Raw genomic sequence first — 12,324 nt, 5'->3', positions numbered from 1 at the left:
TATCGAAGGAGATTTCCAAATATCAAGTAGATACTTACTAGTGATGTGATCTCTTATTATAGTTTAATAACGATTGTAAATGAAACAGGTGATAAGTCTAAAAGTTTATTACTTCAATAATTTAATATCACAGTTGAATTTCAAAATATTGTAGAATAATAACTAGACAATTTACTTACTAACTAAAAAATGTTATTACTCCGAGGAGCAGAATTGTATTTTACGCTACGACTAGGGTCACTACAGTTAATAATATTGACTATACACAGACGCGATAGGGTTCAAATTCGAACGTATACACATCCAAATTTATACTAAATCACATACTGAATTACATTAAAGTCGATAAAAATATCGATAAAAATATTTTTTAAGGCGATGTAGAAAAAGAATGCTTATTAACAATTTATACATTTTAATCCAATTAAAAAAAAAACAGTTTTTCTCCGTTTTTGTCATGGTTTATAAATTTTTACAGTTCAAAAGTAACGCATTTCATATTAACAGACGCCATGACGATTTAGTAATACCTTTTAAAAAACATAGATAGTTAAATAGAGAAAGAAAATTATAAACATTTCATTAGGAACTCACTGTCGTCTTAATTTTTATCAGGTACCGCACACTGTGTATAGACCTTAAGAGCAAGAACTATCATATCTTTTGACTTGTACATATATCCAGGTTTAACAAAAACATATTAAAAGAAAAAATAACAATACCTCCTAGGCTTTGTACGGAAAACACTGAAATTCGAGGTAGTAATGCAGTCCATTATACTGTTAGATTGTGCCTAAAAATCTACTAATACAGTAACACTTTTAAATAATAAAAGGACATCCAAAGACCTGCTCCGTACACAAACAGCGAAAAGAAATGCTATATACATCGGATACAGAACGCCTATACAAAGATATGATCTCACATGATATTCATACCGATGTATGCGACACCCGTTTTGCGGGGAAAGAACAAAACATACCCGTGCTCAATATGCTTACTCTGATTTCTATATCTTATCCATCTGTTGTTTTGTGACTACAACAACTCTAAATTTAAATCTCGTATCTCAAACCATAGATAGATAGATATGATATGGAAATCTACTGTTTGTACTCTTTCACACTAAAATATTTACTTTTTACAACAAGACACCTCAAAAACTCAACAAATGTTAATAAAATAACTAGTGTTATGTCTGAACAATCTTTTTCTCTTTATCGAGTAGCATAGACAATTCTGGTGGTACATCTTTATTATTCGCTTTGGCCAGAGATACTAGATTCTTTACGAATTTCTGCGATGGCGGCACGTCCGCATCCTGCATTCTTCCAAATAGAGCTAGAGCTTCGGCGTAATTATCGTCACGTTCTGAAAAAAGGCGATTGTTTTTCAATATATCGACTTATTTTCTTTTGTAAACTTAATCAGATATAAAGCATAGTAAGTTAAGTTGCCATGTACGTAAAAAGTAGATGCGACTATTTTCTTTAAAAAAATCTTAATAATTATTCAAGCTGACTTGATCCGATCTGATATTAATGACATGATCAGATATTCAGATCAGATTCAGCATCAGTACCTCAATTTTTTTATATAAAACAAAATATTATCAACCACCTTTTCTTAACTTCAAAAAAAGACATATACTCACGTAAAACATCCAACATCAAATCATAAATGTCTCTAATATCGATACTGCGCAAATCCTTAGCGCACTCCGCTATCGTTTCTAAAGCCTTGATTTTCTTCTCATCGGCAAATCGTTCACAGCGACGTAAGATGGCGTCGGGATGGAATTTCACTGTGGGGTCTAAGAATAGTTTGCGGAGAGTCTTCTTGTAACCGACTTCTGCTAATGCTGCTATTATTGTCAACTGGAATGGTTAAAGAAGGAATATATGATTTATAGGATTTATTTTGTGATATGTTAGTTAAGGTATGTTAAGCAGTTAAGGAGATTTTGCAATTCATGTTGAAATATCATCGTGCAGTTTTAAAAGAGAAATAGAGTAAATTACAAAACTTAAAAATTGAATACGTTATACAAATTTTAATACAAAGAGAAAACTAATGAATTTCAAAAAAATCTTTTTCCAGAATGCTACATTATGCTAGACTAGCAACTCGCCTCGGCTTCGCACAAGTGCTAGATGTTCTCATCTATTCAAGATCCGTTGCGTAGTTTTAAAGATTTAAGCATTCATAAGGATATAGGGACAGAGAATGCTACTTTGTTACTTTGACTTTTGCCTAAAACCATGTGAAACAAAAAATCAAAATAAATAGTTATTTGAAACCATTACCTGAACATCTCCCGGGCCATGCACTTTCTTATCAATATTAAGTACAATTTGCACTAATTTGTTCAGTCTGCCGTTAGTCTTCTCATTATTCAAGAAGTTCTCTTCTGTCTGTCCGTCACCCATCAGGTGTAGGAGTTTGCATAGAAGCTCGTGTTTTAATGGAGTTTTGTTATATTTGTTGGCTAGGGATACAAATTCGTTGACTGCTTCTTGTACGTTGTCGCTGTGAATTAAATTAAATGATTATTTATCTAATAATTTTTTGGGTAGGTTTTGAGCTAATGATAATCATTTGTTCAGCATTTTTTAGGAATTCTGATTTCGGCATGTAAGCAATTTTGATCTGCTTCGTAGCGATTTAATAAAGCAAGATGTGGCTAGTTTTCACATTATTTTCAAAAATTGAGTATCTAGGAAGGAACCGCAGTAATTTTAAACAAAGTGAACTTGATGTGGAAGTCACACAGGTAGCATATTATTTTGATTTATAGACTCTTATATGTCATGACTTGAAAATTTGATATTGTTAATTTAGGGACATGGCGGTGACCCAGCCAAGTCTCTGAAGTCTCTATTATTTTTATAAGTAGTACCATGGAATATCAATATAATATCTCAATACTTACTTCTTCAAATGCACTCTAATCAGCGGCCCCAACATGATATTACTAGGCTTGCAGTACTTATTCTCTATAAGCAGATCGAACATCTTCCGCACTTCCACATGAGAGCCTTGTGCGGCCGTCGCGTCGAGAAGCCGCCAACAGTTCATTGCTATGCTACGACCGCCTTTTATGTTCCTGGTGCATTGTAAAAAAAGTATAAGGTTAAAAAAAATATTGAAAAGAAAAACAGGTATAGTATAATATTTGAATACGGATAATTGCATCTCTGCATAATAGGCATATGAAGGATAGAGTTACAGTGTAGGCAAATTAATCTACCATGTGCTTTGCGTATTCCATGTTTCAAAAATATTATAATTTTATAGTAATGTTTTAAAGCAAAAGTGTGTTTGTTTGTATGCTCGAACGCATTTATCTCAGGAACCATGAGGACCGATTTGAAAAATTCTTTCAGGGTTTAGATATCAATATTATCGAAGAACATCATAGGCTACTTTTTAAACGGTCAGGCGAAGTAATTAGGACTAAAAAGAAAATCTTACCTCTTCTTAGACTGTTCAGTAATCAAATCAAAAGCCTGATTGATCTTCTTTCTATACACCATAAGCGTTGCAAAGTCGATGATCTTATACTCGTCTAGAGTAAAGTTAGGTGACGATTTGTTAAGGTCCGCTAAAGCAACTTCTGCCATATCAAGCTCTCCGAGTTTTACGTGAAGGTCGAATATAGCCGCTTTCATACCAGCTGATAGAAATACCTGGGAAATTAGATGTTACCATTAAAATTACAAGACGAGAATTTAGGAGAAAGACTGGTAGATGATGATCTGTAGGTACATTAAATCCTTTTACCAACTATGTTGAGGTCAGCTAACAATCTAACTCGATGCAGCTATCAGTGCAGTATCAGTGTTTTACAAGGACCAACTGCCTATCTGAACTTCTCAACCCAGTTACCCAGACAACCCAAAACCTAGCAAGACTGGTTGTCAGACTTTCTGGCTACCGACTTCCAAAGATTTTCAAATGACAGCCAGGTCTCACCAATTTAACAGTCTCTTGAACCTGATATTATTCATCTTTGGTTTTTTTATTGGCTGAATTAATATATCAAAAATGCTAGTTAGCAAGGACTACATAATAACTTACCCCTTCTTTTTGGCACCTTTCAGCAATTTCTCTAGCGGCCTGCAAATTCCCCTCTCTGCAGTACTGTTGCAACAACCTTCTTAGAGTACCGCGTGTGTTCATGCCCTTAGCTTCGAGCTCGGCTAAGTGGGCACGTAGGTTTTCCTCATTCATGTGTTTCTGGAATATTCCATTTTATGTTTGATTAACTTTATATTTAAATCAGGCATTTTGCTAGACGTATATATTTTTAAATAGGAGCCTTCCATAAATTATGCGATGCGATTCTTATCCCTACTACCCCAAGTGCAGAGCGATATATTGTCTCTTCACTCAAAGGTAGTATAAAGCTGCAGAGCCGGATTGTTGGAATGCTCTAATCTCAGGAACCTAGCAAAAAGGCTGCGTTTTATCCGGGTGCACGAAGAAGTTCCCACGGGTTACAGATAAAACTACTTGCGGAAACAAAATAGTTAAGCATATTTTAGCTACATAAAGAAATACATAACATATTCTTAAATAGGTTCATTCTATATGCGAGGTAACTAATATAACTTTCAAAATGAATACACCTCACAGTATAAATTCACCAGATACAATAATTCTAACTTATCTATCAAGCTTGTCTTACCGGGTGCGGTAACTGCTGATCGAAAACATCGCCGTCATCCACCAGTCTCTCGTCAGTTATAGCTATGATTAGATCACGGAAGTTATCTATGGTGTCCTGGTCGTATTTCTCGGGTACTCGGGCGAGGCAGTAGTCGGCGGCTACTGTTGACATCTTTATTGTGGATTTCTGTAGGCCCTGGATATGAAAACAGTGTTTATATAAATATGGTCATGTATATAAAACATATGCATTAGGGTGTCCCAAAAAAATCAAAATCATTTTTTTTTAACGCATACCCTCCTATTTTTTTCCTTTTGGTCCAAAACTATTATAAATAAAATTTTATGATGATAGGACCACGGTAACCCGTGCCGACTTACATTTGTATGTTTGTCATACTTGCTCTCTAAGACTAACGCGATCTAACTCGTCGATGTGCTTGTGATTTCTTGTTATTTAGTGATCGAATCATTGTTTTCAAACAGCCAACATGTCACTAGACTTACGCAGTTATAAAAAGGGTATATTTTCAATTAGGGGACCTAAAGCATCAAATGACGGGCTCAAAACTTCCGTCTAATGGACAAGTTCTGGCAGTTTCATTGTACAACTAGCGACCCGCTCCGGCTTCGCACGGAATAACAGTATTTCTCCGCTATTTAATGTTTGTTATTAAACATGTAAACCTTCATCTTTAATCACTCTATCTATTAGAGAAAACCGCATGAAAATCGGTTGCGTAGTTTTGAAGAATTAGGTAAGCTTACAACGGGACACGGGGACAGAAAAAGCGACTTTGTTGTATACTATGTACTTAGTGCTATTCGGGAAATTGATTTAATTGTGAATGAAAACGTAAATCTTACTATTCGCGAATGCATTATCTACTGGGAAAAGGCGCGTATTCCAACAAAATCTTTGCCTAATTGTGTGACGAAACTCGTCACCTTTGGAGAGACAAAAGACACAAGTCGTTTTTAAGCAACGCCATCACGACTTTTTCAGCAACTTACATATGTAATTTGTTTGATTTTGATTAATAAGAATAAATCATCATGTCCCGAGCCTTTTCCCACTATGTTGGGGTCGGCTTCCAGTCTTGCCGGATTCAGCTGAGTACTAGAGTTTTACAAGGAGCGACTGCCTATCTGACTTCTCAACCCAGTTACCCAGCAACTCAATACCCTTTGATAAGACTAGTGTCAGACTTATTGGCTTCTGACTACCCGAAACGACTGTCCAAAATGTTAAATGACAGCCAGAAGAGCAGCCGGCCTACAGTTGGCGCGAGTTACAGAAAGCACGCGCCTCAGAGGAGCAAAGAGGAAATAACTCTTGAAAAACGATTGGATGTATCGTTTTTCAGGGGTTATTTTGTCTTTTTTTTTCAAAAGAAGATCTTAACGGTACGTTGTATGACAAAATCACCTCTAACTTCATTTCAGTAAAAAACGAGTTCTTTGATCGATCGCCTTAAAATTAATGACAGTTTTCTACATGAATGTGTCCTACCTTCTAGTCAAATAATGCTTCGTATCAAGAAGCCAAAGTTTCAGCACTGAGAGTTAGTGAACGATGTGGCCGAAAGATCGGTGAAGCTCATTCAAGACTTTTATTGATTAATCACAGTAGATGAGGAACAAAAACAATTATTGTTAGGTACCGTCCTAGAACATCGGAAAATTTATCCTGACTGTAAAAAAAACTACTTTAAAATGAAAATTTTAACAATGAAATTATTTTTCAATGTATATGAGAAGATAAAACATTATTTGGATGTATTCGAGGTTTATTTTTAGTAATAATAATTAAGATCTAAATTTCTCCACAGTAAGTCAGTACAAATTTTCATGTGAAAACTTTGGCATTAAGTCGGCACGGGTTACCACTGTCTGATCGAGATAATATTTATTATAGGAGATAATGAGGTCAAAACGAAAAAAAATTTTATTATAGGAGATAATGAGGTCAAAACGAAAAAAAATTGAGGGTATGTGTACTTTAATTCGAGAAAAAAAAAATCCCCCTTATGTCTTGGGACACCCTAATATGCATGAATGCTATCTGACAGAGAGGAATGGAAGAAGAGGCATGGTGCGCCGACCCCAAATCACTTCGGAACAGGGCAGGAAGATGATGTGTATAAAATTATTATTCTTAGATATTTTTCTTCAATTATGCACAGTATTATAGGAAATATTATGTATGTCAATTTATCCAGCACATGTGATGATTGAAATTAAAAGGTTGATGAAAAAAAATTAGGCTAGGTAATCCTATCCACATTTAAACAAGGTACGAAGAGCTAGTTTTTTTTAAGAGGATTTAATTCCTACCACACATTTAAAAGCACCACAAGACGTGTATATATCATACTTTTTTCGTTCAGCAAAAAATGCAACTACATACTAGCGCCATCTACTATTAACCAAACATAACCCCTTATACAAACTCACCTTCAACAAATTAGTAACATCAGTCAGATCAGTCTTTATCTTGGGATGCTGCATGAACTTACAAAGAAACCTGCCGACCCAGTCCTTATTCTGCTCAATAGATTTGTCAGTAATGTCTTCTAATGTATGTATAGTACACGTAACGTCTGCACTTATTAGATAGCCTTTTAATAGAGGTTTTATTAGCTTCTCTGCATCCACTTTGCCTTTGAATAATTCGCCTGTAATTTAATATATCAGATTATTTTGGGTATTTATCATCTGTATAGCCTTTTCCTAACTATGTTAGGGTAGGCTTCCAGACTAACCGGATGCAGCAGAGTGTGTTTGAGCAGAGCTGAGTGACCAGTGTTTTATGCATGCAGCAACTGCCTATCTGACCTCCTCAACTCTTACTGAATTTAAAAACTGACAATTTTGTAAGAGTCTTTAAACAATTGAATTCATCATTCTAAGGGAATGTTTGTTAAATATTTCTTTAGTTGACAGTCATAATAATAGATGCACAGAATCTCAAAGTACCAGATGAAGAATCTTGCCAAACAGTATTATTTGGTACTAATAATATAGTTTATAATGGAGCCAAAATATGACATAGGTAATCTCTTCATAATACATGTACAATAAAGTAGTCTGAAGGTTAACCCATTGCATGACGTAGCGCAGATAAACTTGAAAACAATTGATTTTCTATTGTTTTATGACTAGCAGCATACAAGCATAATCGACCCTAAAATAGTTTTAAAAAATACTCACACAGCTCACTAGCAGCCCTAACCTGTCCGGTATTCAACAAAGTCTGCATCATAGGCGTCAACACAGTGGTAACAGACAGTCCGGTTTCCAGAAACTTCTTCATCAAGTTCTGTGGTGAAGTGAAACTGACGTAGGGTAGCGTGTAGTCCATTATAGTGTCGTAGTCAGGTTTGACGTCCATTTGTACCATTGTTGTTAGGGTGTTCATTATTCCTGAGGAGAAATTGTAACTTTAGGAAACACATGACTCGTACTATGTCAGAATTTCTTTACCACCACACCACAGATTTTTTTAAAATCGAGTGAGAAATTGGTGTTACTTTGATTTTGACAAAAACATTTTATTGGTATTTTGGTTCAGTTTTCCCAAAAAAAAAAATCTCCTAAGTATTCCCTCAAATGGGTTAGTCTGTGTTAGTAATATTAAGTACTTTCGTACTCTCAAAATACAATACATTTCGGGTTATTTATGGCGACATAGACATCCATTCCTCGACACAACCCTCTTCTATGACAAAAAAAAACTTACTTTCAACTCTCAGACCTATTAAATAAGGTTGAATTTCCTAAACTAACCAAAAACACAAGTACCTCAAAACACATACCTTTTTCTCCATAAGTCTTAGAATTATGCAGCAATATTGGCCAGAAATAATGCGATCTAAGCGTAATACCAAGTTGTTTCATCCTAGTCATAAGATCTAATGCGAGAGGCACTTTGGCTTGCTGTAACGCGGCTTCACAGGCGTTTTGTAACGCTATCGGATTACGGCCTGATGACATTAGTTCTTGTGTTATTAGGCCTATTATGCTTGATGGCTGGAAAATAGACAAAAAAACTTTAAAATTGGGTAATTTAACTATGATATCATATAGTAGGTAGTAAAATGAATGACATCAGTAAGACCCTTGGCATTTGGAGCAACTATTGCAGATTGGGATTGCACACTTGTAACAACTTTACCATACATAACTCTTTAAAAAAAATTGATAGCTGCCTCAATTAAAGTTTATCCGCATCACACCGCCTAAAGAGATAAGCGAAAACGCAGCACTGGGTTCAAATGTTTTTTTATATAGGCAGGAGCTTCAAGCTTAACAGCTCAATCAAATAAGTGAATTGAATATGAAGATAAATTTAAAATAAGATTTTTTTTAGTACTTTAAAAGATCCTATAAAGCTGCATGCCAGTACTGGGCTTTATTTCACATTAAACGTTTATGAGCTGACAAAATACGTGGAAATTCTTACCATAGAGGCCTTAACACAATCTCGAACCAAACTTCTCCCATGCAATCCCTGATCATCTTTAGGCCCAAACGAAGGTAACGGCAAGCATTTGTATATTTCTAAAGCAGCTAGCGGATGGTTTTGGAACACCAGAAGTGTGGAAGTACTTTGCATTAATGGTGTAATTGACGGTGTCTTCAGTATTTCTTGTGGAAGATAGCTTAGAACCTGGAATTTTCAAGGTATGCAAATCTTATTATTATATTTTTTTTAATTGACTACGTGCTGGGTGTTCAGCTGCACTAGTTTGGCCGGATGTAGACCTCAACGTGGTTCAGAAAAGGCTAGGCAGATGAATTGAATTGACATCAATATAAAAGACGGAATACACTCCCAAGAAATAGGTTGTCTATCAACCAATTTAAGTAAATGAAGACACAGAGTTCTTTGACAGTTTGTCTAGTTTTTTTTTATCCCAAGGACTACTGAAACTTCAGATTTGAAAAAATATTTTAGCCAATTTATTGAGAGCCAAATAGGCTACTTTTAATCTGGCTGCACGTAAAGTAATTCCCGCTGTATGCAGTTGGTTCAGGAGATGGAAGCTAGTTTCATTCAATTATTATTTTACCTTAGGTATCGGCTGATACAAAGCAACCCAAGCTAAAGTCTTAACAATCTCCATGATATGTGCCTCAGTGAATTGCAAGCCGTTCTTCTTAGCTTTTTCCATTTCATCCAATAAGGCATCAGTCTTCTTGTTCCAAGCGAGGGCTCTGGTTGTGGCCGTGTAAGTGTCTATTGAGGGATCAACGTTCAGTGACCGCATCATTGTCATGACTTCTTGTATGTTGTGGACGTTCCTGGAATTTATAAATAAAGTTTTGATTTGTAAATTAGTCAGTGTTTTATTTTTTGTGAAGGCAAATGTGAGTCTTATTACTCCCTTTTTTATCAGTTTGCATTTAAGTATGCAACTATAAAGGCAAAAATTGTGATAGGATTTTTTACATATTAAATAAATAGATTACCATTTATTTACTTATTTATTGTTCTATGTTATTACCATATTTCTTTAGTTAAGTGCCTAATCAAATAGCATACTTATAATACTAATGTTTAAAGCCCAATATAATATGTATAGTGCAACTTACCCTGCCTTCCCTTGACAAATGATGAGAGAGTTGAATATACTTTCAGTGGCTGGCAGCCCTTGTGCCTTCATGTTAGATATCACTTCTGTGGATTGATTCAGGTCACCTGCCTGGAAATTTAAATATCTTATTATAATACCAATATTTATACATAAATTGGAATAACATATTGTACCAATCCCAAATATATTGGGAATAGGGCTGGAAGAAGTCTACAATATCATTAAAAGTAAATAAATTGTATATTACAATGCTAAGAGTATTTAGACTTTGGATGCCATATTATGCCATTTTGTAGTGGTTTATTTAAAAATGGTGAAAATTTAAAAGTTTATATACAAACCTCTCCAAGAGCTCTAAGTATTAGCTCATAAGTAGTGATGGTAGGCTTTGCAGGTGCCATCTGACTGATAAAGTTGCTAACTGTTATGGTCCTATTGTTAGCTATATACACCTTCAGTAGCTCATTGTAATGCTCTACTCCAAATTGTGTATGAGGCCTTAGGAGAAAGAAAAAAGTATTTATTAGCATTTAAACAGCCAAAAAGGAGCAGAATATGGTTGATTTAACAAACTTAAAATATAGTTAGAATTTCTTTTGTATTCATACTTTGTGACCGCTCTCATTGGGCTAGTAAGCATGTTTATCTGTGTCAGCTTAGGTTAAATTTCAATATAGGTACTCAAAGAAAATAAGTTTTTAAAAACTTACTTTATGGTATTCCACACCTGTTCCACCATCTGCATTCGACACAGAGCCGTCTCATCAGGCAGCAATTCCCCGCAGCATCGGATCAGAAGCAAACCTTGTTTCTTGGTCGAAAAGTTATACTCCTTCACTTTAGCCAGTACTCTTTGTAAGTCATTCTTATATACTCTGTTCTTCTGGTATAGGTCTGTGTTAAGCGCGGCAACATATTTCTCAAGTACTTCCTGAGAAGACAACGCCGGTTTCTTAACCCTGTTTCCATGTAATGAATCTTCTTCTTGTGCTATTTTAGGTGAATGTCGAATTTCTACATTCTTTTCTGCAAACCTATGTTGAGCATTCACTGCTATTGATCTGCAAATTTTTGATGATATCAACAGTAGAAATAAATTAAAATAAGAAACAATTTAAAAAGATCCTAACCTAGTCGCATTAAGATTATACGAATTATGTAAACGTGGAGCTAGTATATATTTCCTATTTAGCCTCAGACCATTGTGCAGTATTGTTCTTGAAGCACCAGCAATTTTAATGTAATGCCGAGATAACATTTTTTAGTTATTTTGTAAAATAGAATTTCTTATTTTTCGATTTCTAAATTCTTCAAAATACAGTTTTGACATTTGACTGCTAAATGGTATTGCCATTTTACAAAAATACTTTGATCAGATGTTAGAACTTTCCCTGTCTGAAAAAGAAACAATATAATTTTGTTTTTCAAGATCACTATAGAAATACGCGTATATTCAAATTCACTCATCATCATTCAAAATATTGTATTATTGTGCGATGAGAATAATCCATGACAACCTAAAGGCTGTGATGGATGGATGGATTAGTGTGAAATGTACGTTGGATGCTTCTCTGTTACAAGTTCCTATAGAAACAGCTTGCTTTTTTTAAGAGAAATCGTCAAGTGACTCCTCCCGTTGTGGGTGCATCGTGAGAGAGTACTAAAACCCACTATTTTACCACCTCTTATGAAGTCTTATGTACCAGGGCCAAGTTAACTCTGCCGAACAATCTCGCTGCCTCGACAGCCTTCATACCCGGGTTTTGCTTACTTTCCTTGGGGAGCGCGTGGAACAACGATATTTATTTATCGCGCGGTTCCACTCTTAGAATAATGGTACTTTATTGAACCGTGCTAGAAAATATTGGCATTTTGACAGAAGGCCCAATAACGTTGTAAGTACAACGCCATCGTCGCCATCTAACTTGTTTTCTAACTATGTTCTATTATTTTTAATTCTTAAAAATAAACTCTCTCATTACTTTCTTTGTCGTTAGAAATTATTGTAAATACATGGTTTGCACAATTCGTAAAAATTTATCGTCTAGGGAGT

General features: G+C 35.1%; 1 protein-coding gene across 1 annotated transcript; it reads right to left on the bottom strand.

The window, feature by feature from the left end:
* Nucleotides 1-92: 92 nt before the first annotated feature.
* On the bottom strand, nt 93-11,608 carry LOC110372891 (leucine-rich PPR motif-containing protein, mitochondrial). Its single transcript, XM_064043651.1, has 16 exons — nt 11,402-11,608; nt 10,982-11,332; nt 10,613-10,769; nt 10,270-10,379; nt 9,747-9,978; nt 9,137-9,343; nt 8,490-8,703; nt 7,885-8,097; nt 7,129-7,349; nt 4,691-4,867; nt 4,081-4,239; nt 3,475-3,689; nt 2,933-3,106; nt 2,307-2,529; nt 1,655-1,877; nt 93-1,371 (listed from the first exon to the last, which is right to left on the bottom strand). Exons 1-16 carry the CDS (start codon nt 11,527-11,529, stop codon nt 1,193-1,195), a joined length of 3,183 nt encoding a protein of 1,060 aa, XP_063899721.1. The 5' UTR covers nt 11,530-11,608; the 3' UTR covers nt 93-1,192.
* Nucleotides 11,609-12,324: the final 716 nt, after the last annotated feature.

Source organism: Helicoverpa armigera, chromosome 3 (genome assembly GCF_030705265.1).
Source record: "Helicoverpa armigera isolate CAAS_96S chromosome 3, ASM3070526v1, whole genome shotgun sequence".
NCBI lineage: Eukaryota > Metazoa > Arthropoda > Insecta > Lepidoptera > Noctuidae > Helicoverpa > Helicoverpa armigera.
The sequence above is the reverse complement of the archived record's forward strand: the minus strand, read 5'-3'. Positions and strand labels throughout refer to the sequence as shown.